The sequence below is a fragment of the Denticeps clupeoides genome, chromosome 3, assembly GCF_900700375.1.
Source record: "Denticeps clupeoides chromosome 3, fDenClu1.1, whole genome shotgun sequence".
NCBI classification, from domain to species: Eukaryota; Metazoa; Chordata; class Actinopteri; order Clupeiformes; family Denticipitidae; genus Denticeps; species Denticeps clupeoides.
In genome coordinates, this window is record NC_041709.1 from 26,943,195 (window position 1) to 26,971,146 (window position 27,952).

General features: G+C 41.6%; 1 protein-coding gene across 1 annotated transcript; it reads right to left on the reverse strand.

The window, feature by feature from the left end:
* Positions 1–82: 82 nt before the first annotated feature.
* On the reverse strand, positions 83–27,845 carry gnav1 (guanine nucleotide binding protein (G protein) alpha v1). Its single transcript, XM_028973340.1, has 9 exons — positions 27,416–27,845; positions 26,751–26,842; positions 23,414–23,506; positions 20,951–21,111; positions 15,795–15,923; positions 3,833–3,962; positions 3,364–3,435; positions 1,619–1,706; positions 83–1,021 (listed from the first exon to the last, which is right to left on the reverse strand). Exons 1-9 carry the CDS (start codon positions 27,543–27,545, stop codon positions 831–833), a joined length of 1,086 nt encoding a protein of 361 aa, XP_028829173.1. The 5' UTR covers positions 27,546–27,845; the 3' UTR covers positions 83–830.
* Positions 27,846–27,952: the final 107 nt, after the last annotated feature.

Genomic DNA, 27,952 nt, shown 5'->3' on the forward strand with positions numbered 1-27,952 from the left:
TCCCGCCCACGTTTCTGTTGCCCGCACCGCGCACCATCTTCCCAACATGCACTGCGCAGGAGCAATAAACCAGACGCTCATCTGAATTCACAGTACTTTAGTAATTTACAAAACACAAAAAATATATCAACAAGTCGACATTGTAACAAAAGGCACTTTTACATTTCTTTTACATATTTTTTTTTTTAACTTATGAAGCATATGAAATACATTATCAGAAATGATCATTTCCGATCCAAAACCAAACTAAAGCATTTTGCAAATGTCCAGTGGCATTAAAATTGGTCATAACAAATAAAATAGTAAAACGAGTCAACTCTAAATGAAGCTGTAGGGCACACGAGCGAACCAGCTGCTTTTCTTTCACAAAGACGTAAAGGAACAAGATTTAAATCGGAGGAGGTTATGGGGTCAGCGCTGATATCTTCCCTGATTAAATAAAAGTTAATGTTCTCTCAGGTGATCATTAACTCATCTGAAACACACACACACACACACACACACAGGACGGATGCTGTAAGGGTTGAGACTGACCCCCCCATGCATGACTGGGCATGTGGACATTGTGTGTGAGTGCTTATGAGTGTGTATGCATGTGTGTGTGTGTGTGTGTGTGTGTGTGAGAGTGTATGTGCATGCACCAGTGGTCATGTGACATTTCCAAGACTGTGTAACCCCTGGAATGAAACATGTAGGCAGGCAACATTATTTCCAGTTAGCCTTTATGCAAGAATGACCCATTTTAAACGGACACAAAATTACAGGAAGAGGAAAAAAAGATATAAATATAAATACATAATATAATTTATCTTCAGAAAACAGTAAAAACCTCAAAGCAAAGAAACCGCCTCCAGGTTCTCCTTGATGATGGTGTCCATCACCACCTGGAAGACCACCTGGACATTGGTGGTGTCTGTAGCTGTGGTGAAGTGGTGGTAGATAAGCTTGCGTGGTGTAACATTGACAGCAAAAAACATCCCAGCAATGAAGCGGGCGGCAGCATCCACGTCACAATCTGCCCCTGGACAGAGGTGAAGGGAGAGGAACAGATGGTCAGCATTTCATTTTCATTTAGTATATACACAGCGAGAGTGAAAAAAAGAACATTCATTTCTAAATGAACTATGCATTATACATGGAGCCCTCTGGACCCAAAGTGGATTGAGTCTCCAGCCAGAGGAAGGGGTGGCTTGACATTTACATTCATATTACACCAGAACAGGGGACCGTTTGTGGCCACACACCCCCACCTCAAATCTGGAATGATTTGATTTATTTCGAAATCAAAAAGAAGCTGAGAAAGGTTGAGGATATTTCCACTAACTCTACGCTCTGCATCATCTGCTCCACCCAGGATGACAAGTCAATTCCACATGACTGAGTAAAAAGACCCACACTGCTACAACATAAGGGGTCCTTAATGGACACAAAGCCACCGGGGGGAAAACAGACAAATTCTGAGAAGGCTTCTTCCATTTCAAAGAATAAAATCAATATCAACAGATATGGCTCCATACAGGGACCACAATCAAAAGGTATGATTGAGTTTTGGCCTGTTGCCAATACATTAGAAATATGTAACTGCACTTTGTCTTCTTGTTCGGCGTGAAGGGCATACCTCTGAACTGTGGCAGGTAGAGTCGCAAGTGCCGGCCCGAGCGCAGAATCTTCTCTTGAAAAAGATCGATCTTGTTCATAAATAAAATCTGGAGGAAAGAAAGGGACAAGAACAGACACACACTTTATTATTAACTGTGACAATCCCTATTAAAAATAGTAAATAATTACTTATACTGTTGAGCCACAACAATCCCTGTCCAAGAACTGGGAAATTTGCAAGACACCTTGAACTCTCAATCATCACGATACAATACAATCAAATAATAATAATAATAATAATAATAATAATAATCACCTGAATGGTGAGTGGTGGATATCATCACCACTAGGTTATTCCTACTGCTTGTTTGCCTTCAATATGTTTAGGGTAAATATTTAGGGTCTTTTCACATAGAAACTGTTGGATTCCAACAGTAAAATATATTTTACTCAAATTGATGTGTAATGGAAGGACAAATTTTTAAACATTTAATCTTGGATATGACTATGTAAACTATGATTCAAACGTGAATAACACACTTGCCTGTGAACCAGAAGGTCACAAAGTCCCAGGTTCAAACCCCACTTAGTACCATTGTGTCCCTGAGCAAGACACTTAACCCTGTCTCCAGGGGGACTGTCCCTGTCATTACTGATTGTAAGGCGCTCTGGATAAGGGCGTTTGGTAAAAGCTGTAAATGTGAAATGTACCATGCCCACCTCTGCACTGGCTGATTAATGTGTTAGCACTATGTTTCCAGGTAAATGGGGTCTGATGAAGGAGTTGTACAGACACAACTCAATTACTACGTCCTAGCAGGAGGTGTGGCAGCGCTCATTTTCTATCAGTATATGGATAAAAAAAAAATAACACACACATTTACAAAAGAATAACAAGATCAAATCCTGACAGTTTGTGTGCTGTCGTCGAGTGACAGTGTAGGATGACACAAGACCTACGATCAAACCACACACAGACGCATAATTAACCACAGTGCACCTTTAATGGCTGCCAATCTTCTCTACGGCCTTGGAACTGCAGAGCATGACTAATGCAGCTTTAAAAAAAATCCAATTAAACAAGCTCGTTACATGCATTTTTAAGCAGTGCCGCTGGGGTGGGGGTGTAGTGGGAAGGCAGCAAGTGCGACCAACATCTCCCACAAAGCCCACCAAAATTTCGCCTAGTGGCTTAATTACGGATGACAGAGGCAATTAGAACAAAGGCTGAGCCAGCCAAGGTGTGTGTGTTTGTGTTCCAGTGTGGGCAGCAATTATGGGTGACAGACGATTGTCAGAGAGTTATCCAGGCAGGGAAAGGTAATTAAAAGAAGTGAATTGAGGGGGGTGACAATGACAAAGGGCTTTATCTTTATCCAGGCCTGTATATAAGTAGAATTTATGCTGCTAAACCCGATAAAAATCCGCCACGAAGACGCCGAGCCAGTAAGCCGCTGAGAATGTCTCTCTCATAACAGTGTGGACTCCGACTTGGCATTTATTGAATTCTCACATGATTTATTCCGCATCACCAAGGTTTTCATTTCTCTGATAAAATGGCCATCTGTAGGCTGTCTGGAGGAACTTCATGCAACATTCATGAAAGAGTCATCCAGCGCCGTCCACTCATATACTCATTTGTCCATTCAAATCAAACAGTGTATCTAAAATACGACACTCAGCTGAAGCACGCAGACCTCTTCAAATTAATTGATAACAGTGGCATTTGCCCTTTGTTGCAGTAGGACGAGGGTTGTCACTTACCATTGAGGTGCTTCTGAAAAAAATGTTGTTGCAGATGGAGGAGAACAATTTTAGGCTCTCCTGGAGACGGTTCTGATCAGAGGACAAACAAGAGCAAAATGAAAACCTTCATACAGCTGATGCACAAAGTAAAAAAAAAAAAAAAAAATGTATTCTCACAGTATCTGGGTCAGCAGAATACAAGTATTTTCACCAACATTTTATGAGAGAAACTAGACACATCATATGGCTGGAGCACTACAAAACTGCATAGATGAAGCAAAAAGACACGTCTACATATCACATAAAAAATATGACTCAACATCATCTAGCACTTTCATAAAAAGCATTGCAAAACTGGAAGCCATTCTAATCAGGTTGAGTAAATGATCTTATATAGAAACCTGACATTAATGCATAGTAAAATGATCCTGAACATGAATTCAAGTTCAAGGGTCATGACCTAAATAAATAAATCAATAAATCTGACCATTGATGCGTCCTCTACAAGGGTCATGTCGTAGCCACTCAGGGACACCACAAACAGCACAGCCCGAACGTCCTCAAAACAGCTGATCCACTTCTTCCGCTCAGTCCGCTGGCCTCCAACATCATACAGCCTGCAAACACATGCAGTCAGTTACCTGCCAGCATTTTAAAATGATTATTCAATTTTGATTAAAACAAAATCTGCAGTGACCAAAACAAAAAATTATCACTATGTCTGAAAAACATCTTGCAGTGGTTAGAACTGCTGCAATAATGGAAGTTAGTTGAAGCCCTAAGAGAGACGTTGACTCAACTGCTGGCTGCCAGCATCAGAGGGTCTGCGCGACTCTGGGCCTGCAGCACACTGATTACACATCAGAAGGTTGAAATTCAGTATTAGCACCCTTCCGCACCTCTATTCCCCCAATTCAGAGCCCCACCAGACACAAACCAGGTCACATGGTGACTCACGCTAGGGTGGGGAGGGGGGGGGGGGTGTGGTTCTACAACTCTACTGCCCTGCATCTTTATCTCTGATATGAACCATATTTCAAAGTTTTCGACTGCTTTATAGACAGAGTTACTATAATTTTTCTAATGAAAGGAGCTCAAGGCAAAGATTGATTGGTCTCATGCACTCTCATGCTTCCTACTCATGGACAATGTACACCCATTAATCAAACCGATTAACAAATGCAGCCGAAATTCCTGATAATTTCACCCCCAAGTAGTACTACTTTCATATAAATAAGAAGTGGATTCCTTAAAACACACACACACACACACACACACACACATATATATATTTAGTAGAGGTGGGCATAGATTAATTTTCTTAATCTAGATTAATCTCACTGTAATCTTGGAATTCATCTAGATTAATCTAGAGTAATCTACATTAGTCTAGATTAAAATGGCTCATTTGTATTCTGATGAAGGCATTCAGAATATGTGTGCTACCCAAATAATAACTAAAAGTAAGTCTTTGAGAACGGGTTTCTCAAGCCAGGTGGTATTAGACCAGGGGCTCATCTCCTGTTTCCAAAATGCATCACAAACTGCTTGAGAAAGCTGTTCTACTATGATAATTGGTGCTGAAAATAAATGATGTTCAATAAGATGTACTTGTGTTTACCAACTGTTTATTCAGTTAAATAGCTGCATCCATGTTACCACGTCACGTTTGATGTGGTAATTTCACAGTTCGAAGACTTGTTCTCGCCCCCTACAGTGCAATTCGGCTAGGTATACATCCGCGCTAAAATATCAAGGTGAAAGTCATCATAGTGTAGCGGTTCTTCTTCTGCATTGTGTAATCTTGAACCACAAATGATGAGCTGACACCCAAGAGATTTTCTGTTCAAAGTGTGTTCTGTACAAACATCACGTCTTTCTGCACCTCTCTCTACAGTATTAAAAGAACATAAAAATATTCACAAAATAACACACATGCAAAATATTCCTAATATGTACATAAATTAAAATGAAAGAAATAACTTTTTGCACACAAACCCCATGCACCTCTCACAACTCACGCCATGTGTCCAAGAGACCTGAACCGGGTCTCAAAAACAAAATAAAAGTATTTAGAAAATAGCTTGCGTAGTATAGACCCAGCTTCCAACCCAACTTTGTGAATAGATTAACGGCGAGTCTCACGTTAACGCTGATAACGGCCCACCACTAATATTTAGTTTTATCATAATTGAATCATCATTCAATTATCGTTAACAATCAGTAGTTATCAGTGCCCCTGGAGACACTCAGGGTTAAGTGTCTTGCTCGGGGACACAATGGTAGTAAGTGGGGTTTGAACCTAGGACTTTATGCTCTTCTGGTTTAGAGGTGAGTGTGCTACCCACTAGGCTACAACCACAAGCAATATTTCCCAAAGTATCAAATCTGGCAATGACTGAGCAGAAGATCTAGTGTCCATGCATCAGGGGACATCACAAACAGGATTGTGTCTGCTAACTAATCCAAAACTGCTCATCATTTAAAGTAGTCCCTTTAATAAAAAATTCTGATTGGCAAAATATCTTAAATTATGCCTCACCTGTTAGTCACCATCAAAGAAAACAGCTTGCAGAAACATAATTGACATTTTTATTAACTGCACTAATAAGTATTCATTCATATACTGAACCAATATAAATGTGTGGACACATTGTGTGTTGGATATGTGTGTGGTGAATGTGTGGAAGTGTGTGTTGTCACAATTCTCCCACTTGCTCTCTGAAGAGTGTGTAATTGTCGCACCATGATGTTTCATTAAATATGAAGCAGTAGTAATAATTTAGTGGTGACAGACTGCCTCTGCACAATGCAAAAAGCGGATCAAAGCACCATTTACGCATTAAAATGGAGCCAGCAAGGACTGCGGAATCTGGGGAGCATAAGAGATCAACACTATTCCAGAAGATTCTTCTGTAGTGCGAGGAGAAACTGGGCTACACAACCACATCCCAAATCAATGGTGGTTAAAAAAAAAAAGAAAAAAAGACAATGAATCGTAGTTGCACCTAGTTTGTTAATGTCAGTTCGTTTTATTTTTTTGTTTTTTTTTGGCTGGGCAGATTATATATTTTAGTTTAAATATAATATCCTTATATATCATTAAATGTTAATAACTGTTTAAATTATGATGTCATGTATAAATAAGCAAGCAAAATGCATCATACAACTCTTCAGACATCAATACACTGGAAACTGAAGCCTGTAAGGCACCACTGAAAATTCATGATCTGAAAACACAGTGTTATCATCGAACCACACTAGATTTTATAATAATATTTTATGCAGAAAAAAATTATGGTGCCAATGTAAGGGCATGGCATCAAAAACTCCACGTACAGCATAACAGGTTTGGGTGCAATGCGCTCACACTCAGAGCCTTTCTTTATCAAATCAGTTTTGATTTGGCCTACAGTGTTTCATTTCCCAGCAGCCACTTCAGCATTAGCCTCTATTTGTGCCTGCGGATTCCACAGCACGCTCATAACACAACAGGGATTGAGCAGCTCAAGAAACAGGCCCCTTCACTCCCAGATACAAACAGAGGCGGACAAGAGAGACGAGACTTCATTCAACCCGCCTCACATTGGCTGGTAAGCACTGTAGCATCTCAAGTCCACCACCTGCAGGACTGTACTTGACTTTTTCCATTTTGCACCTTAAAAGAGAACTTTGACATGCCACTGTATTTCAGATGAAATGGGAGGTAATAATAAACTTGCAATAGGTGTCATGAATACAGATTTTGGAATTGATGGACTAACATTTTTTCTGTGAAGAATACACAACCCACTGTGCCTCCTAAAAATTCTGTGCAATTTGCAATATCCAGTTACAGCCACCCATAAACCCCAGCCATTTTTCCACTAGTCAGAGGCACTTATCATTAGCGTCTAATTGCATGACCGATTCATCATCATCGTGTACTGATACAATGCTCTGATGTGGAGAAAATGGCAAATGATGTGCTCTGGGGGTCAAAGGTCAACGCAAGGCATGTCCTGATGCCTGCATGGGGGGACAATCGGGGTAAAAGTGTGACCGTTCAGCTCCAAGCATCAGATTATAATAATTACACTGAACAAAGAGCTATAATTTTAATATCTAATGGAGAAAACCTCATCCTATGGTCCAGATATTTCTGTAGGTATGAGATCTGTCTTACTGGCACTAGAATATACTGAAGTATATTCTGTATTGTTGCGATGTCAGTATTGAGTGCTCATTACATATTTTTGAATTGATTTATTCTTTGAAATATGAATATTAATTTATGCAACTGCAATGCCTTGAAATTAGTGAGGTAAGTACATACAGTCGCAGACATAACAGCAAATGGTACAAAATTGGCATAATATATATACAGTACAGGCCAAAAGTTTGGACACCTTCTCATTCAATGTGTTTTCTTTATTTTCATGACCATTTACATTGGTAGATTTTCACTGAAGGCATCAAAACTATGAATGAACACATGTGGAGTTATGTACTTAATAAAAAGTGGAGACCTGGCCTCCACAGTCACCGGACCTGAACCCAATCAAGATGGTTTGGGGTGAGCTGGACTGCAGAGTGAAGGCAAAGGGGCCAACGAGTGCTAAACACCTCTGGGACAGTAGGAAAACCATTTCAGGTGACGACCTCTTGAAGCTCATCGAGAGAATGCCAAGTGTTTGCAAAGCAGTAATCAGAGCAAAGGGTGGCTATTTTGAAGAAACTAGAATATAAAACTAAAATATGTTTTCAGTTATCACTCCACATGTTCATTCATAGTTTTTTTTGGGGGGCCTGTACTGTATATATTTTTTTCACTATTTTGGTTTCGGCCTCATTTCCAGTTTTGGCCACAAATTTCACTTCACTGCATCCCTAGTATATACCCTCAGATAATAACGATAACTCAATGGCAGACCCTGTGAAAGTGAAAGTCATTGTGAAACACTGCAGCACAGCACACAATGACACAGTGACAATCACCCTTAGTGAGCAGTGGGCAGCCATGACCGTAACAGATTGGGATTCGAACAGGCCACCTTCTGATTACGGGGCCGCTTCCTTAACCACTAGTCCACCACTGCCCTGTGCACTGCATGCATAATCATAACCGCACACAGTATTTGAAATGTACTACTTACTACTTCCTATACTATTCACCTTGTTTCAAGATGAAAAGACAAATATTGGAAGTGCTGTCTTCAGCAGCCCACAGCACCCAGCACTAGGGCTGCAACTAACGATTATTTTTTGATTAATCATAGAATCAGATAAAAAAAAAAAACAAGAAAAGCATTCATTTCCAACCCTTTATTCAAAAACAGAACCAAAATCTTTAGAAAGTTCACAAACATGTTGCTCCTTGAGCTGTTATAATAATAAAATAAAAATATTTTTTTTTATGAAAATAAAGTGCCACCTGAGCTGCCAGAACGATAAATAATTTATTAAAAAAAATAAAGAACAATACAAATAAAAAAAATTAACAAGATTTGTTTGAATGTCAGAACTTGTTCTCTACACTACACTGCAGATGCACACACTCGCAGACGCACACACTCACAAACTCTCACACACACACACTGCAAAAAATGCTTTTCTAACTTACATTTACATTAGTAGTTTAGTAGTAGTAGTAACTTAGTAGTTACTACTACTAAGTTACTAGTAGTAACTTAGTAGTTTTGTCCTGATTTCAGTCCAAATCTCTAAAAAAATCTTGTTTTCTGATAAAACATCTCAAAATTAAGTGATTGTTTAAAACAAGCAAAATTATCTGCCAATGGGGTAAGAACACTAGTCTTAATGAGATATAATCTCATTTAAGCATCACTATATTTTCTCATGCCATTTTTCGTGTCTAGTAATCTGGATTTAAGATTTTTTAGATATTTGGACTGGAAACGAGACAAAATTACTAGGTAAGAAAAGCTTTTTTTGCAGTGTAGCTATACATGACAACAGATTGAAAAATGAATGGTCCAAAAAAGGCTAGTGAATAAAAACATGTCTTTAATCTTTTAATGCAAAGTAACTATAGCACCCCTGCTTTACTACTGTAATTAACGAGCTAACGATAACTTGTCATGCTTGTCAAGCTGGATGACGGGTAAACATTTACATTTACAGCATTTATCAGACGCCCTTATCCAGAGCGACTTACAATCAGTAGTTACAGGGACAGTCCCCCTGGAGCAACTTAGGGTTAAGTTTTGTCAGGGACACAATAGACGAGTCGTCCACGCGGAGACGCAGCGAACAGTCCGAACGCTGTTTCACCCCCCCTCCACACCTGTAGGTGGCGCTGTAAGTCCCCATCTAGTTCTCCTCCGCGGCGAGTTAAACACCAGCACCAGGGACATTACGTTCCTCGCTTCAAAAAGGAACAAAAGTAGGATTCTGTAGCGATTTACCCTGCTGCTGAACTCCCTTCTTCCTCCTCAAACATTCCAACATGTTTGCGTTTCAGGTGCTGGATCATTGTCGTGCCATGTCGCTTTTGCATATTTTCGCGCAGATTTCTCTGCCTCCGCCATGTATCTTTCCTCTACCTCCGCTTGTTTTTTTTTTTTTTGCTTCGCGCTGTCTATGAGGCGCCAAACTCTCCTTGCATCTGTTCGCGAGAGAGACCGAGTGTGTTCACTCCGCTCCGCGCTCAAATAAAGTTTTTTTTTTTTAATAATCAAATGTCTCGGCGTCGCGCGACATAACGAATCGATTAGGAAATTCGTTGCCAACTCTTTTAGTAATCGATTTTTTTATCGATTCAATCGATTCGTTGTTGCAGCCCTACCCAGCACCCACCCATTCACAATGCAGCAGTGTCAAAGAAAACAGAGGAAGGAAGAAAAGAGAACCTGGAGAAGTACTTTAAAGAATGTCACATCTTCAATTTATTTCTTCATTTCCCAAACAGTCATTTCATCCTGCCTAATGACAGCTACTGTCATCCCCATCACCCAACAGCCTGAATGACTTCAGTCTTGTGCCACTGTCCAAAGTCCAGAAGTGCAGTCTCCTATTGACCATGGACCAGGTCATACCAGCTTGCTTATAGAGCAAATAGATTGATGCATGATTCACTGTGGGACGTAAACTCCAGATCAAAATTTGAATACCGGTGAAAATTAACAAGCATTCACATTTCACTTTAGTGGATCACAACAGGTAATGACTGAGCATACCAATCAATCAACAACAACATTTATTTCTTATATAGCCCAAAATCACATACAGTATGGCTTTGACAGGCCCTACAGTTGACACCCCCACACTTGACCCTTCTGCACCCATAGAAAAACTCCACACACAAAAAAAACTAGGAGAAAGCTCTAAGAAAGGAAGAAGCCTTGGGAAGGAGTGATACAGAGAGGGACCCCTTTCCAGGGTAGAGTGAGCCTGCAAGTGGTGTAATTGCAGGGTTTGTGATTGTCCAATAAGAAAATATAGTTGTAGAGGTGGAGTCCAGTGTCATGGCAATCATCTCAATCATCTCAGACATCCTCATAAGAAAGCTGTCCTCTCATATCTGCTGCTGGACCATGGATAAGACATTGGAGCTCTATCCACATGGAAGTGCAATGAGGCACCTTATATTGAGAATAGTGTTGTTTTCGTCAACTACGTATTTTTGTCCACTAACCTTTATGACAAAGACTAATAAAAACACCTTGATGCAAAGACTAGACTTGAACTAAAATTAAGACAGGCTGCCAAAAATCAACAATACTGGAGAAGCTCTCCTATTTTGCTTAATGGCAGTAATTAAAGGGCTTATTCTTTTAGGGTAAGCAGCCCTCTAAATTTGCAACAATTGATGCACATGTAACATATTGATGGGTGCATATTTAAATACTTCAGAATAAAGATCTAGTTTGCACAAGAGCAGTTGACTATCAGGCTCAATCCATTTTAATGTCTGTTTATTAAAAAACAAAAACAACAACAACAAAAAAAAACAAGCTAAGCACATTTGTTGCACAGTGAAAATAGTGCCTGGTAAAGTAACATTCTCTGTTTATACTGGGACACTCTGGCACAAGTTGAAGGAGCACTGAATGAAGAAATGAGCGAACATCCTGCAGGACGGCTGGCTCTTTTTGCTATAATGTTCCAGACTACAGCCAATGTATAACTGGTGGATCTTTTGTGATCTTGATCTAATTGGAGAGAAGTGAAATTAGACCACCAGAGACACCATTTCATTCAAGGAATAATTCCTTGTTTGCATTATTCAGTGAGGCTGAGAAGATTATACAGTAAATAAAAAAATGTGAATGAATCTTGATCTACTGACATGGTCTGAACTTTTGATTTTCATAGCAATGCATAATGATTAAAACACAGCCTTCTGCATCATTTTCAAGAACAGGAAAAATTAAATATGATCTCATGGATTACCATGACAGATGAGTCATGAAATCAATTTAATGACCTCTGCTAGTAAAACGAGCATGCGGTTACAACCAAATACTTCCCAAACCAAGTTAACTACGTTAAAAACAATGAGAAGTGTGAATAATTGGACTTTGAGAACGTGTTCAAATTAAGCTGGCTGTGAAATTGTCAAATTAACATTTAAAAGAACATAATTTATGTATAAACTACTAATATTAAAATTGGTGTAAAAAGTGTAGTCTCGAGTGAAACAAATGCTGTGACATCAGGAAACTACTGAAGAAAGTAACTTTTCTTCACAGTGTAGTGTATAAATGTACAATTACAAACACAAAATCACTGATTCATTTGCAGGGGTTTACTAAACAAATGGGGGAAAAGATATAAATACTGAAAAACACACAGAGAATGTAACTTTGTGCCATTCAATGACTATGACCAGACAGTCTGGTGCCAGGCAATGGTTAAGGAAAAAGGGTGAATCATATTTTTAATGTGAATGATGCTGATGTTTACCTCCAGCAAAATCCTAATTAATCCAAGCGAGGAGCATCACAGTAGAAATATTATAATGAGGACATCATATAATCCAGACCCAGGAGAATGACACAGTGTATGCTAAAACCTTTTCCCCCTAACAATTAGGTAAATCTGATTAGGCTACATTCATTGAAGAATAAACTGGATTGAGGGCTACCACTCTACACATAAATAAACAATGAATCATTAATCTGCCTTTTGCTACGTGCTTATTGTTAGAAATCTCAATATAAAAAAAAATCTCTGGTATAAAAAAAAAAAAAAAAAAAAAGGAAATCAGGAAGACGCACATTCAAAACCATCTGGGTTTACAGTTCAATATTTAAAGATGCTGCTTTATTCTGACACAATGGGAGGTTAGAAAGCCCTTTATGAAAAACTGTCAGTTTTTTATGCAAAGAAATGCATTATAGAAATGAGGCTGAGTGGTAATGGCACCGCAGAGAAGTCAGGTAAAAGAAAGGTACTCCGGGGGCTTCAACATCCATAAGATAATAAGATGAAATTAGATTTTCTAGACAACATTTAATGGTAGGGTGGGGGTGGGGGGCAAAGGCACCAAGGGTTTGTAGTATAGCACTACATCCATATTTCCCACATCCAACTCCCCACCATGATTTGTTGAACTTCCATATTGAAGGCACCGTCAAGTGGGCCATTATCGCTGAAGCAGCTGCCTAAGCAAGTACGAAGAAAATTACCCACAATTCTCCAGATACACTAAAACCCCATTTAAAGACCATCTCTTACAGTCATCTGGCAGAAACACAATGCTGGAGGATAATGGGTAAAGATACAAATGAAGAAAGTTCAGGAACAGGTTTCAAGAATCCTCCCTGCCCTACCTCAAAACTCATACCTACACAATAGCACACTGGGCCATGTTTTCTCAGCACAAAGTACAAGGAAGCATGCAGGTTAAACGATGGAGCATCCTCATCACATCTACCTCCCATCATGACAGATCACAACTCTATAGCGTGGCTCAGAAAGTCTGCCTGCTGGCGATAATGCCAGTTATTGATGTATTGAGTTGTCCCTCTACGCTCCTCAACGCAGAGCTCATTTCTGCTCATCAGTGGCGACAACGGATGGCAGCATCAATTTAGATTATAAGGAGCGTACAATGAAGGGAGATGTTTAGCATTATGTAGACCAGGCATGGGGAAACTGTCAATCAGGATCTAATTTTAGAGGCTGGAAGCTACGTCAACATGCCAAGACAGCATCGCTCCAACACTAACTCTCCATCCATTCAGCTCCGAAGGTGGACTGACCTCTGGGTTTGTCTAATAATTGCTTTCGTTGCATTTATTCAGCTTGAAGAATAATGCTGATAAAGTATGTTTTACCAAAATCAAGGTTATAAAGTCCTTGAGAGAACTGATTTTATGCGATGTTTCTTGTTTATTACTGACTGAACCATCTGATATTAATTTGGCAGGTTTAGTGGCAGGATTTCCTTCTAATTACTGATAGATCTCAGATTAAGGATTAACATCTGTGTGCTTTTGTTACCCGCTGTAACGTGTTTGGTCTGTGTTGTGGAGCAAACTCTGATGAAGATCCATCTGGAGCGGTGATAGCCTAGTGGTGGTAGTAGCCTAGTGGGTAACACACACGCCTATGAACCAGAAGACCCAGGTTCAAATCCCACTTACTACCATTGTGTCCCTGAGCAAGACTTAACCCTAAGTTGCTCCAGGGGGGACTGTCCCTGTAACTAGTGATTGTAAGTCACTCTGGATAAGGGCATCTGTTAAATGCCGTAAATGTAAATGTAAATCTGGACGAACGAGCTCACACCACTGCTGGGGTCTCCATCACACTCTCTTTATTACGCTCACAGCACCTCAGATCCGCCACACCTGGGTAAACGGCTGTAACCGCTCTTACTTGAGATGGGGACAGTACATACCAAAACATCTCTATTTATATGTACAGGAAATAATAAAAGGGACCACAGGAGCTTGACACAGTCTGCGTGGTTCCTCTGCATGATTAAAAAGTAAAGCTGCATCAAAACTGGGCCAGATGACTAATTCCAACAGCCTAGTGCCGTATGCATTTAAAGGAGCACTACACAAATATATGACTGTTACGCCTGGTCAGAGCTGCCCATTCATACTGTGTTTCACCAAGGGTGATGGTTAAAACCAGAGGACACATTTGTGTGAAAGTGAAGTGATTGTCATTGTGATACACTGCAGCACATGGTGCTTTGGTCAGTAGCACCTCAGTGGTACCTTGGCGACACGGGACACCACTGCCCCAACTGTCACCGTGTGCTGCAGTGTGTCACAATGACAATCACTTCACTTCTTACCTCTGCATCTCTTCCACATCAACACCATCTGAGCGGCTATTTTCTGCAGCAGGCAACATAGCCTCAAATAGCAAGCCTGAGCCAGGAGCATGTGGACATGCTCACATTTTTGAATTGCAATGAAAAGTGTGTGAGGGAGTGAGAGAGAATGAATGTGTGTGTGTGTGTGTGTGTGTGTGTGTGTGTCAGTGTGTGCATCTGCGAGTGTGTGCATCAGCAGTGTAGTGTAGAGAACAAGTTCTGACATTCTGTTCTGGCAGCTGGTGACATGTTCAATACTTATTTTACCTGCTCTGTTATACAACAAACCTTTATCCTAAAATATGGACAGAGGCCTTCAGGAGCAATATGTGAAAGGTGCCATAGCACAGCTATATATTGTGATAAAAACAGGAACAGAAGGCACATTCTCAATAGTTTTATGCAATTTAGGACCCCCCCCCCCCCCCCCCCCCCCCCCAAGTATTTTTTCATTCTTCAGTTACAGTTATATCATGATCGTATCAGAGCCAACATGTAGTAGTATCACAGAATGACAATATTGTGTTATAATTATCATATATCATGTTGGGACAGTTTGAATTGAAAAAGAACTATTCATAATTTTTTTTTTATTATATCTACACCACTCCAAATTTGTTTAGAGTGTGCAGACATGGTCAGGCAGACAGTATAGACGAGCCAATGTCACTAGAGGCAATATGTGCCATGCCGTAAAACGTGAGCTACAATAATCATTCATCGTTATTTATTGCAGCTTCACAAAATTGAGGAACGTGTTCATTAAACACAGAGCAACCAGTTCAATAAACACACCAATGGTAAGGAAATTATTGTAATGGATGAAGGGATCATGAATTGGGATGCAAATATTCCACTTTTACAGTTCTAATACAGATACCTGGTTTTGAATATCGGCTGATCCAATACTAGTATTTAATTAATAAACATTACTCTGTTATTTCTAAGGAATTTCACTTAATACTTTCACTTAAATACTCTTCTCTTACTTCCAAGACAATATTACAGTAATATATAATGTATACATTACATCAAGATTTCCCCACTTTTTGTTTTGCAGAACTCCTTGTGTTTTTGGCATGATGCTGTTGGAGGTGCTTTATTAAGTTGGTCACGAGTTGATAAATGTATTGGATCAGTGCATGACCTTTCAAAAGCAGTCTAGCCCTACCTGAAGACCAGGTGGTTGACTTTGAACTGCATCTCTATGACTCCTGTGGTCCGTAGCCTAACTCTTAGCACGTCCATCTCGGTGGGCATGTAATCTGGAGCGATGATCCTGCTCATGTTCTCAAAGAAACTGCAAAAGAAGCAACAAAGAAGGCAATTACTGGGCTGAACCTAATAAACACCCTCCTGGCAAATTCAAGGTGCACAGGTTTTGTGACATTTTGGAATGTAATCCAGTGCTGTCAGTAAGCATTGCTTAAAATGGAAATATGTTCACAGGCTAAACTTTTGGCTGAACCTTTTTTAGTCAATATTCATATGCAGTATAATTATTTGCCATAAAAAAAAAATCACGCAGATTGAATTAAGCTTCATGGGATTTAATTTCTTTATCTTGAGGGACAGGATTATCCTCTACAGCCCCATGGGACAAACTGCGATCTTCCTCAGTTCAAATAATGCTTTGTCAAACATTCAACACCTCGCATGGCGCTTGAGAGAAAAAAAAAAAAAAAACAGTGGGGGTGGGTTGTATTTGACTGTGATGGAAAAGTTGTAAATAGGCGTGTTAGTGTGATTTTTCCAGCTCTTACCCTGGTCCGACTGCGCAGCAGGGAGCCACTTAAGGTCCTCACTTAGTACCACAAACTCAGCATAAACACTTAAGCACCTCAGGTTAATTAAGAACAATTACAGCCATAAGCAGCCTGCTATCTTCCTGCTGCGAGGTTTGGAGACGGGGACCCAAACACACATCTGGTACAGTGAGGCTGACATTATAGCCCTGTCTCATCCCATAGGCCACCTGTGGTAGATGTCTGCCCCTCTCCTTCACCTCAACTCCGACCCTCTCATCCCCATCTGATGAGCTGTAACCAGGCAGGCCAGCTGCTCTCTCTGGCCTTCAGAGTCTGAAGGAGTCTGAAGGCCAGACTCAGCGGGAACCAAAGGGCCCGTCCATACAGATAACCCTGTAAATTGTCCCCACGACAGGGTGTGAGGATTAGAGGAGGAAGGATGCATCTCTGGAGCAACAAGGTGCTTCTCAGAGACTCTCCAGTGTCTGTTTCTCCTCCACCTCTCTGATCATACTACCACACATGGTGATAACCTGACCTTTAACAGTAGCATTCAAGACATCGGTCATGACAGTGTGGAAGAAAGGGAAAGTACAATGTGCTTAAATCAAACTTCATACAGGATACTGAAGGGACAGAACTGAACAGAATCAAATCAAAGAAAGTTGTGGCTGTTCATCAAACAATCCAGCCCACAACATTAAAACCACTGACATCCGGTCTTATCGCAGAACAGAGCTTCAGGAGTACTAAACTGTTGAAAACTGTGACGATCATAAAAAAAGATACATACAAACAGGGATCAGTAACTGCAAACCAGTCAGGGTGTCCCTGCTGACCCCTGTCCACCAAATGACCTACACTACACAAAATAGGGAACACAAAAATAAGATATTCTAGATCCAAATAAATAAAATATTATTAAATAATTTGTACTTTACATAGTTGAATGTGTTGACATCAAAATCACAAAAAAAAAAAAAAAGATTTATCAACCCATGGAGGTCTGGATTTGGAGTCACACTCAAAATTAAAGTGGAAAAACACACTACAGATCCAACTTTTATGTTATGTCCATAACACAAGTCAAAATGAGGCTCAATAGTGTGTGTGGCCTCCACATGCCTGTATGAGATCTCTACAATGCCTGGGCATGCTCCTGATGAAGTGGTGGATGGTCTCCTGAGGGATCTCCTCCCAGACCTGGACTAAAGCATCCACCAACCCCTGGACAGTCTGTGATGCACCGTGGCATTTGTGGATGGAGGAAGACATGATGTTCTAGATGTGCTCAATTGGATTCAGGTCTGGGGAACAGGTGGGCCAGTCCATAGTATCAATTCCTTCATCTTGCAGGAACTTCTGACAAACTCCAGCCACATGAGGTCTAGCATTGTCTTGCATTACGAGGAACCCAGGGCAAACCACACCAGCATATGGTCTCACAAGGGGTCTGAAAATATCATCTCAGTACCTAATGACAGACAGGCAACCTCTGGTGAGCACATGGAGGGCTGTGCACCCCCCAAAGAAATACCAACTCACACCATTACTGACCCACTGTCAAACCGGTCATGCTGGAGGATGTTGCAGAAAGCAGAACGTGGACATCAGGCCCTCATACCACCATCATGGTGTCTGTTTCAGACAGTTTGAGCAGACACATGCCCATTTGTGGCCTGCTGGAGGTCATTTTGCAGGACTCTGGCAGTCTTCCTCTAGTTCCTCCTTGCACAAAGGCAGAGGTCCTGCTGCTGGGTTGTTGCCCTCCTACAGCCTCCTCCATGTCTCCTGATGTACTGGCCTGTCTCCTGGTAGTGCCTCCATGCTCAGTACTCTATGCTGACAGATGCAGCAAACCTTCTTTCTATAGCTTGCATTTGATGTGTCATCCTGGATGAGCTGCACTACCTGAAGAACCTGTGTGGGTTGTAGACTCTGTCTCAAGCTACCACTAGAATGAAAGCACCACCAGCATTCAAAAGTGACCAAAACATCAGCCAGAAAGCATAGGAACTGAGAAGTGGTCTGTGGTCACCACCTGCAGAACCATGCCTTTATTGGGGATGTCTAGCTGTTTGCCTTTAATTTCCACCCGTTGTCTATTCCATTTACACAAGAGCATGTGAAATTGATTGTCAGTGTTGCTTCCTAAGTGGGCAGTTTGATTTCACAGAAATGTGATTGACTTGGAGTTACATTCTGTTGTGGACACAATGGACACATGACTGTCAGACCAATGGAAGGAGGAGGCCTGGAATAATGAATCCTGCTTTCTTTTATCTGCACATGTCTTACCTGGGGAAGAGATGCACTATGGGAAGAAGACAAGACAGTGGAGCTGTTGTGGTGTCAGACACTACAGGACACCTTCAGAGGTCTTATGCAGACCATCGTGGCTGATCATTACAGTGTTTGATAACCAATAAAAACAGCAAATGAAGGAACAGGTCAGGATGGGAGTGGTGAACCGAGGCTCGTGCCACTGAACAAACAAATAAATAAATAAATACAGACACACACACACACACACACACACGCAAGCCTGACCATTTCTGGCAATTTTCAAAACAAAGTCTTCAAAGGGACATTACTCACTGCTTCATGCAGGAAAGTGTGTCACTTTTTGGCAGAACAGTTCCCGGGTCCTGGGGGTTTCAGGGCTGAAGTGCCCAAAATTAACCCTGAGATCTGCCAACCGAATAATAACAACTATACACAGACTTGGTAGGAGTTGGAGGAGTTCCCAGGCTGGGAAATAACAAAATATGAGCGACAACATTATAATGTATTATATTTCTCAAAAAATTTACAAGTATAATGTTGCTTTCCAGGGACACTTTAATCTGGGGTTGATATAATTGCTTATACACATTATTACAATATCTTGTTGAGCAGACCCGTTCCAAGAAATTAGATGACTAAACATGAGTATGTTTTCGTGTAAGATCAACTCTTGCGAAGAAATACGACTTCAACCTAATTTCAACCTAAATTCCAGGAAGGCACTCACAAGCCAGAGGGTGGTGGGTTTTTTCACAGTGCTATATAAAATATAGCACACATGGGGAGTATTATATACACTAATGCGCCTAAATTAGAGCACAGACAGTCTAACTGTCAGGTTGGCCCAGAGGTGACAACAGCAGAGATCACATGTGTGATCGCCACATTTGCACCACTTATTTGCAGATAATGGGTTTCTGTCAGGAGCACAGCTGATGCACCAAAACAAAAGCAGATCCACATATTAAGAGATTGATCGCAATAACCCTGCTTTCTGCTGAAGCTGTAAGAAACTCTGGCTTTTTGAGAGAAAGTCAATGGAGAGGAGGAATTGGCTGAAAGATTCACAAAACTGATCAGGAATGAAACCTTTACTCTGTGCTTGAGTATCTGCCAGTGTGGATTAAATGACCCCCTACATGCATTCGACCCCTGGTTATGAAGCTGAGCATGTGCTCTTCTTTGGTGGACCATGGCGAGTGTTCTGAGTGAAACCTGTCTTGTATGGTCGTGGCCACCCTGCTGCAGCTCTGTTTCTTCTTACAGCCTCGTCTAGAGCTGTATTTGAGCCGAAAAATTGGTGCCAGACCAAAATGAGTGGGTTGGATGCAATGTTTCATGTTGTGTATGTTAGATGGGGGTTAAACACAGTTTAGTGTAGGTGGGCACTTTACTTTACTTAGCAGACGCTTTAAACCAAAGCAAATTACAAGAGGAAGACTAAATTTTGAGTTTACAAAACGAAGAGCCCTGAAAAGGCCTAACTTGTCAGAAAAAGAACATGCTCAAAAATTGTTAAGTGCTAGACGAAAATTCTTTATTTTTCTTATTTTATGCAGTGTGTGTGTATGTGTGTGTTTAAGTGTTAGACTCTTCTGAAATACTTTTTGAACAAGTGGGTTTTCAACTGCTTCTTAAAGGTAGTATTACTCTTGGCTAGTCGAATGGAGCAGGGAAAGTTGTTCCACCAGCCAGGGACAACAAAGTAGAATAGAGTTGATTGGGATCGGAGACCCCTGTGTAAAGGGAATTTTCAGTCTCATTTCATTTGCAGATCTGAGAGGGAGTGCAGGAGTGTAGCTAGGTAGTAGTGTATTGATATAAGAGGGTGTACTTCCATTTTTTTTTTGCAGACACCGTGGGTGTTAACAGTAGAGAGCCAATTTGAATTGAGAGGTTTTGCTGAGGGGAGTTGTTGCCCGGAAAGATTAGAATCTCAGTTTTGTATAGGTTCAGTTGGAGGTCCAACTTTTCAGACATCCATGCTGAAATCCATGCATCCATGTCTGAGAGAATTTTATGGGCTTCCTCTGGTGAGACTTTAGCTACGCACCCTGCTTCCTCCAACTCCAAAGTAACTCTCAGCCTTGACCAGATCTCGAGCTGAAGTTCCGTTGCATGCCTTGTTACATTTATACAAGCTGTACACTGACTACTTTACATTAAAGTATTAAAGTGTCATATCTTTAGTGTTGTCCCAATGAAAAATATAATAATCTATTTACATAAAGGTGATGGAGTGTATGCACCTTTGTGAGATACTGTATTACATATTGAACATGTCAGTACTTACTAAAGAGCTGAATCATTCAGTTCAAACTCGTAACCGCGAGCAGCCGCAGACCGAACCCCTTGGTCTGCCCAGAGGAAAGCAAGGGCATGGCCTATGAAAGGAAAGAGCATCTGGTCTTCATCGAAACAGCGGCCACATGACAGCACAGAGTGAGCGTGAATCTGCGTAAAAGAGAAATTCAGTGATTAATACAGAAACAAATTCTACACACAACATCCCATAATGACAAGGTTTTGGCAAATTTATAAATAAAATTGAAATCACATAAGTATTCACAGCCTTTGCTCAATACTTTGTCCATGCACCATTGGCAACAATTACAAGTCTTTCAGGTTTTCATCCAGGAAGTCTCTGTACGTTGCTGAAGTCTTCTTTCCCTCTATCCTGACTTATCGCCCAGTTCCTGCAGCTGAGAACCATCCCCACAGCATAATGCTGCCACCACCATGCATCACTGTAGGGATAGTATTAGCCTGGCAATGAGCAGTGCCTAGTTTCCTCCAAACATGACACCTGCCATTCACACCAAAGAGTTCAATCTTTGCCTCAGCAGACAAGAGAATTTTGTTTCTCATGGTCCGAGAGGTGCCTCTTGGCAAACTCCAAACTCCTTGCTGCTGAGATGGTTGTCCTTCTTGAAAGTTCTCCATTGACCACAGAGGAGCTCTAACAGACCAACCATTGGGCTCTTGGTCACCTCCCTGACTAAGGACCCTTTGCCCTGATTGCTGAGTTTAGATGGCCAGCCAGGGACTGTATACAGACAGATCTGTCTTTCCAAATCATGAACAATCAACTGTTCTCCACAGCTGGACTATTAAGCTGCAGAAATATCTCAAGGATGATCAGGGGAAACAGGCTGTGAATACTTATGTACATGTTTTTTATTTTTAATAAATTTGCCAAAACATCAAGAACTTTTATCACAATGAGATTATGGGGTGTTTGTGTGTGGAACTCTGAGGGAAATTTTCATTTACTCAATTTTGGAACAAGGCTGTAACGTAACAAAATGTGGAAAAATTGAATACTTTCCAGATGCGCTGTACAACAACAAACACAGACATCACAAGAGAAGAATGGGGGGACGTTGAGCTCAATTATAAACTAAACAATAACCTCACACAATCTGGAAGAACAATCGCTGAAAATACTAACAGTAAAAAAAAAACAATTCTCTGTTATTAAAAAGGTATGATTACAGAAAGGGTCATTTTTGCACAATGAAATGTGAGAATAAAGTACTCTCTCAAAGGTGGGATTCTGATGTAGTTGCCATTCACAGAGACCACAAGTTTGTGTGTATGTGCATGAGACAGAGAGCAAGAGAGAGAAACTGCTGCCATCTAGTGAAGAAAAACATCATTCAACAACCCAGAGCTGAAAATGTCCACTGGCTCGCCACTCTCAGCAGACCAGACCCTTACCAGTCCCCACCATGCATACATGTAACAGATCAAATCAAACATACAGCATAAATGACAAGTAAAAACCTGGCAACATTTCTTTAAAAATAAAATAACATGTAATACTCTTAAACGTCAGCATTCTGTTTTCAGGAGCATAGACTTTAAGAAGATACATAAAAACAGGCCTCTCTATACATATTTATATATACATTTGCCACATAATTTCAGTTTTATCCTCGACACAAAATTCTTGACACATGATTAGTGGGTTTCACACAGATTTACTGCACAGAATCAGTAGTAGTTTTGTTGAGGTGGACCGACTTTTTTATCATCAGGGGTGCTAGAAGCCTAGTGGGTAACACACCCGCCTACAAACCAGACGTCACAGGTTCAGATCCCACTTACTACCATTGTGTCCCTGAGCAAGACTCTTAACCCTAATTTGCTCCAGGGGGGGGCTGTCCCTGTAACTACTGATTGTAAGTCGCTATGGATAAGGGCGTCTGATAAATGCTGTAAAAGTAAATGACAGACAGTCATTATTTATCAGTACAAGCCTTTTTGACAGTGAATCTCAACTACTAAGCATAATATTTCAAGTGTTATGAAATGACCTAATATTGAATTAAATTAAAAGTGAAAGTCATGTATGAGAATAAAGAAGAAACACATGGAGAAATGTGCCTAAATGGCCTCTGAATTGTGAATTTTGAATGTATGGTAGCCAGGTAATGTCTTGCATTTGAAGGGTCTGGACGTAGGAATCCCGTTCAGCAGTTGATTCATATAAAACACAGAGATCGCTGGGGCAGTGGTGGCCTAGCAGTTAAGGAAGCGGCCCCGACAATCCCGATCTGCCAAGGTACCACTGAGGTGCCACTGAGCAAAGCACCGTCCCCACACACTGCTGCATGGGCGCCTGTCATGGCTGCCCACTGCTCACTCAGGGTGATGGGATAAATGCAGGACAAATTTCACTATGTGCACTGTGTGCTGTGCTGCTGTGTATCACGTGTGACAATCACTTCACTTCACTTTGAAGAAGACCAACCTTGTTCTTGTTGTTGGCCAGGTTGATCCGGAGGATGCCCATCCCATACAGTACAAACTTCATTGAGGTCAGCAGGTTATCCAGCACAGCAGGCTACGGGAGACACAAAACACAGCAAAGCCCAACTTTAATAACATGATCTGGGAGTGGCTCTTGGTATGTTTTTCCATGAGTGTGACTGTGTATGCAATGCCTTTCAAAAAAAATTATAAAAAGTCCATATTTAAACGTTTCCCCAAAAAAAGAAATATGGAAACCTCTGATCCTCTATTCTACCATCTTTCAGAAGCTGTAATGAGTTGGGATTTTTTGCAAGAGACAGAAGTCCAAAGAAGTCAACACTGCTGGTTGAGTTTTGCTTTTCATATTTCAGCCTTTACTTCGGATAAGTATTGAGTGTTTCAGTCTAAAACGTCCTGTCACTGCCACAAAGGGTTATTTCTACTCTGAGTGATTGCGATGCAGGCTCCAATCACATTTATCTGGATCTTGACAGAAACGTAGGACGGGAGAGAGACGCCACATGCATTATTCTTCATTATCTAAAACCCATCAGGAATTCATGCTATAATTCCAGCCAAAGGGAAAATTATGGATGGAAGCGGTCACATGCAGCTGATTAACCCAGGTCACCCATCCTCCTCCGGTCACAAACTTCTGTCCCTTCAACTGTTCTGTTCCCACCAGTAAGACACCCAGATCAGAGATCTCTGAACATTCAATTTATCCAAAGCCGTGACAATGACAAAAGGACCTTTTTTTATTTTTCCAGTTTCTTGGGCCAGAACACTGGACTCTGGATTTATGAACTCAGGATCTGAGCTGTCCTACGCCCAATACCCCGGGATGCACTCCGGAAGCCACGAATAAGAGCTTCTGGATAGTGAGTGAGTGAGAGAATTTGTACTGAACACCACCACCCCTACTAACAACAATTTCAAAGCCTAATTTTTTTTATAGCACTTATACACACACAGACAGGTGGCATTACGGAAGACGTTAACAGGGAGACACGTCACCCTTTGTTAGGGCGTGAAGGGGAGAGGGACCGATAAGTTAATAAAAGGCGCAGTACGCAGACGGGTCCCATGCAGCATAATCAGCTCCCACTCACCATGAGACACCGTGAGTCTTCGTCCTTATCACAAAACCAACAGGACAGAAGGCGAAAGAGAACAAGGGGAAGAAAAGACAAAGACAAAGAACAATATAGACGAACAACAAATCTGAAGAACAAAAACACAAAAGCACTGAAAAAGAAGGAATTCGCTGCAGTGAAACAAAGACACTCACCCCATGAGTTACTAGCCATGTGTAACCGACCACACCCTACAGTCACCAGGGCAGAGGTGGCCGGCCACAATTACGGGACTCCTCAGGTAAAAATAGCTACCCTGTCATCATGAATGACCTTGTGACACTGAAGCCAGTTCTGGTCACTATGGTAAAGTCAGCAATATAACCCAGAAGCAGGCTTCAGTTTCTCCTGAACCGCCACCAATTTCACCACCAGCGTTCAAGCAGCGGCTCCAGCTTCCGATTTTCATGTCAATCATTTTGAAGGAATGTAGACGGGTGGGTGTGGGACGGCGATTAAAACCCACAAACCGAGATCTACAGGTTGTCTGTAGGAGAGCATTTGGTGCAGACAAAAATGAAATGAACCCAGTTTCCTCAGAGTCTTGCATGACAGAGCTAAAAAAAATTTAATTTGTGTGCATTTTTACATCGCACCTTTAACACTTGAGTTAAACGATTAATGCTCACAATTAACAGTAAAGCAACCTTTAGATTCTTAATGCAAACAAATTCCACATGAAAGTGAAAGTCAACTGATTGTCATTGTGAAACATGGCAGTCCTCTGCAGTGGGGTAGTGGTTGGAGTGACTGCTTAACCTGAACCAAAATGCATTTTGGGAAGGCAGCTGTTAGTTGTTGGACAGCTTTGGTCTGTCTGGAAAAATTAAGGTTTTGAGATTAATTGCAAGCATTAATGCAGCAAAAAAAACCAGTGTGATGGGAATCTGTGTGACTGTGTGTGCGACCATAAATGTCAAACAATGGTCAGAATTGGCAAGTGGTGGCCTAGCAGTTAAGGGACGGCCCTGTAATCAGAAGGTTGCCAGTTCGAGCCCCGATCTGTCAAGGTGCCACTGAGCAAAGCACCAACCCCACAACCTGCTCCCCAGGCACCTGTCATGGCTGCCCACTGCTCACTAAGGGTGATGGTTAAATACAGAGGACACATTTCACTGTGTCACCGTGTGCTGTGCTGCAGTGTTTCACAATGACAATCACTTCACTTTCACTTCAAATGAAGCTTGTGATTGAAATTGATCAGACAAATGCTTGGCGATGTACGGAATGAAGGTTCATATGCATAAGACCTGCTTTTACCCTGCCTAAGAATAGAAGGGGGCTTTGAGTTGACCAGGTGGGTTTGACAGCCACAGCTGACATCATACAAAAGAAAAATCCTCCCGGTTTCACAGACCCAGCGGGCAGCTGAGTCAGGCCCATCTGGCACATCAGAGGAGGTCGGCACGCCATTACAACACCGAGCGCAATTTTTTTTATGCCAGTCGTGAGCTTGTAGAAGCTAATGGAACTAAATTAGCTCATAGACGATGAAATGTGAAACTGAATTCCTCCGGTTATCACACCGAGCACCTGTGTGTCTGGAGGAGGTGACAACATTCCTGCCTGCCGGCCACATGGCTTTCACTTTCAACCAACAGGAAATGGAGAAGTGGTTCCTTCAGCACCATCTCATAAGACATCCTGCTCAATCCCAGCCACAGGGACCTGTAGATTGTGATGACCTTCGGCCAGCCTGTGGAATGCGGCTTTATTACTTGAAAGCTTTTGATATGAAGCAACAATAACAAGAACCCTCGCCAAAAACTGAAAGAGAAGATAAATCTTTGCAGGAAGCATAAGACAAACCTCTCAACACCTAAATCCTTAACATTGAACATAAAAACACAAAACAGCTGGCTGGTGTCCTCAAACGTTCCTGTCTGCACCTCAGTGTCTCTATCCTGCAGGTCTCATCCTCACATCGCAACTGTGTGTGAATGAAGTCTGGTGAAAAGCCCAAAAGTGAGATGTAAGAGGGGCCAAATGGTCTGGTGTCTACCATGGGGGTGGGGTGGGCTCACTCTTGATTGTTTTTACTAGTTTGCTCTCTCAAAAGGGGTAACACTGACTCCTGTCTAATCAGAACGCTTGCTGTAATCTCCCCAATCTGGGTGGCACTGTTCAATCAGGACAAAGGTGGTTGGTTTTGGACTCAGAAACTACCTGTCGGGGACACAAATCTGTGTGTTTGTTCACCTTGAAGCTGGCCAGCTCTTGTTTTGTGAATCCATGGCTGTGGATGATCTTCATCTGTTTCACCAGAGTGCTTTTTCCACTCTCAGCAGCTCCTACATCGACACAGGGCACAACACCAAACACTCTTACTGCAGGCGGTGAAAATAATCCTCTTTGTGACTATTATAAGACTCCTCCCGCCAGCCTTCATGTAACACATATATTATTGTTCAAAAGCTGTGTCAGGTAGAAATATCCAGATTTTTAATAGATCTTTTTAAAAAATGATCAGAAAACCTGTCCAGACATGGTTAATTTTAATTCTGAAATACTCTATATTCACACTCATTTACAGTTTCATTAACAGTTTAATCTCATACAGTGACAATGATTGACAATCTCTGCACAGGGATTCCAGAACATACTATCTAAAACACAGACTGTGTCCCTGTGTGTGTGGATGTGGATGTGTATGTAAGTGTGTGTTTGTGTCTATGTGCATGTCTGTGTGTGTGTGTGTGTGTGTGTGTGTGCGCGCGTACATGCGTGCGTGGTGAACAGCAGCTTACCCAGCATGAGGATCTTGTGTGTCTGTGAGTGTGTGTATATGTCTGTCTGTGAGTGTGTATAAGTGTGTGTGTGTGTGTGAGAGAGAGAGAGAGTGTGCCTGGTGAACAGCAGCTTACCCAGCATGAGGATCTTCACCACGTTCATCTCCCGCTTGGCCAGCTCGTACAGGTCTCTGTCTATCTGAGCGCTCTGGATCTTCGCCTTCTTGTCCTCCTCGCTGAGTTCTGATCCCAGACACAGACCCATGTCGGCCAACTCATGTCTTCATCTCACCGGTGAAATAACCCTCCCTAATCCAGACTGACATCGGGAACAGTGGAGCCACACATGTCGCCAAGATGTCGCTGCGGTTTGGAGGTTTTGGAAGAAACAGAAGATGATTTGGAGAGAACAGCGGCAGAACTGAGACGTGCAGCGACGTCTCAGCCGCAGAAAGCCGCGACTCTGCTGTACCGCTTCCCAGATGTGAGTCTCAAGCACTGTGGGAATCCCTTCCGTGAAAAAAAAAGTTTTGAAAGTGCAGGCGGGTCCTGGGACACACGGGACTCAGGTTTCGACCGGATGTGACGTCAGCGGGGAGACGCCACCTGAGCTCATTCATAAAGTCAGACAGAGCCTGAACATTTGGGATTTGCTGCGTTGTAATAAACTGT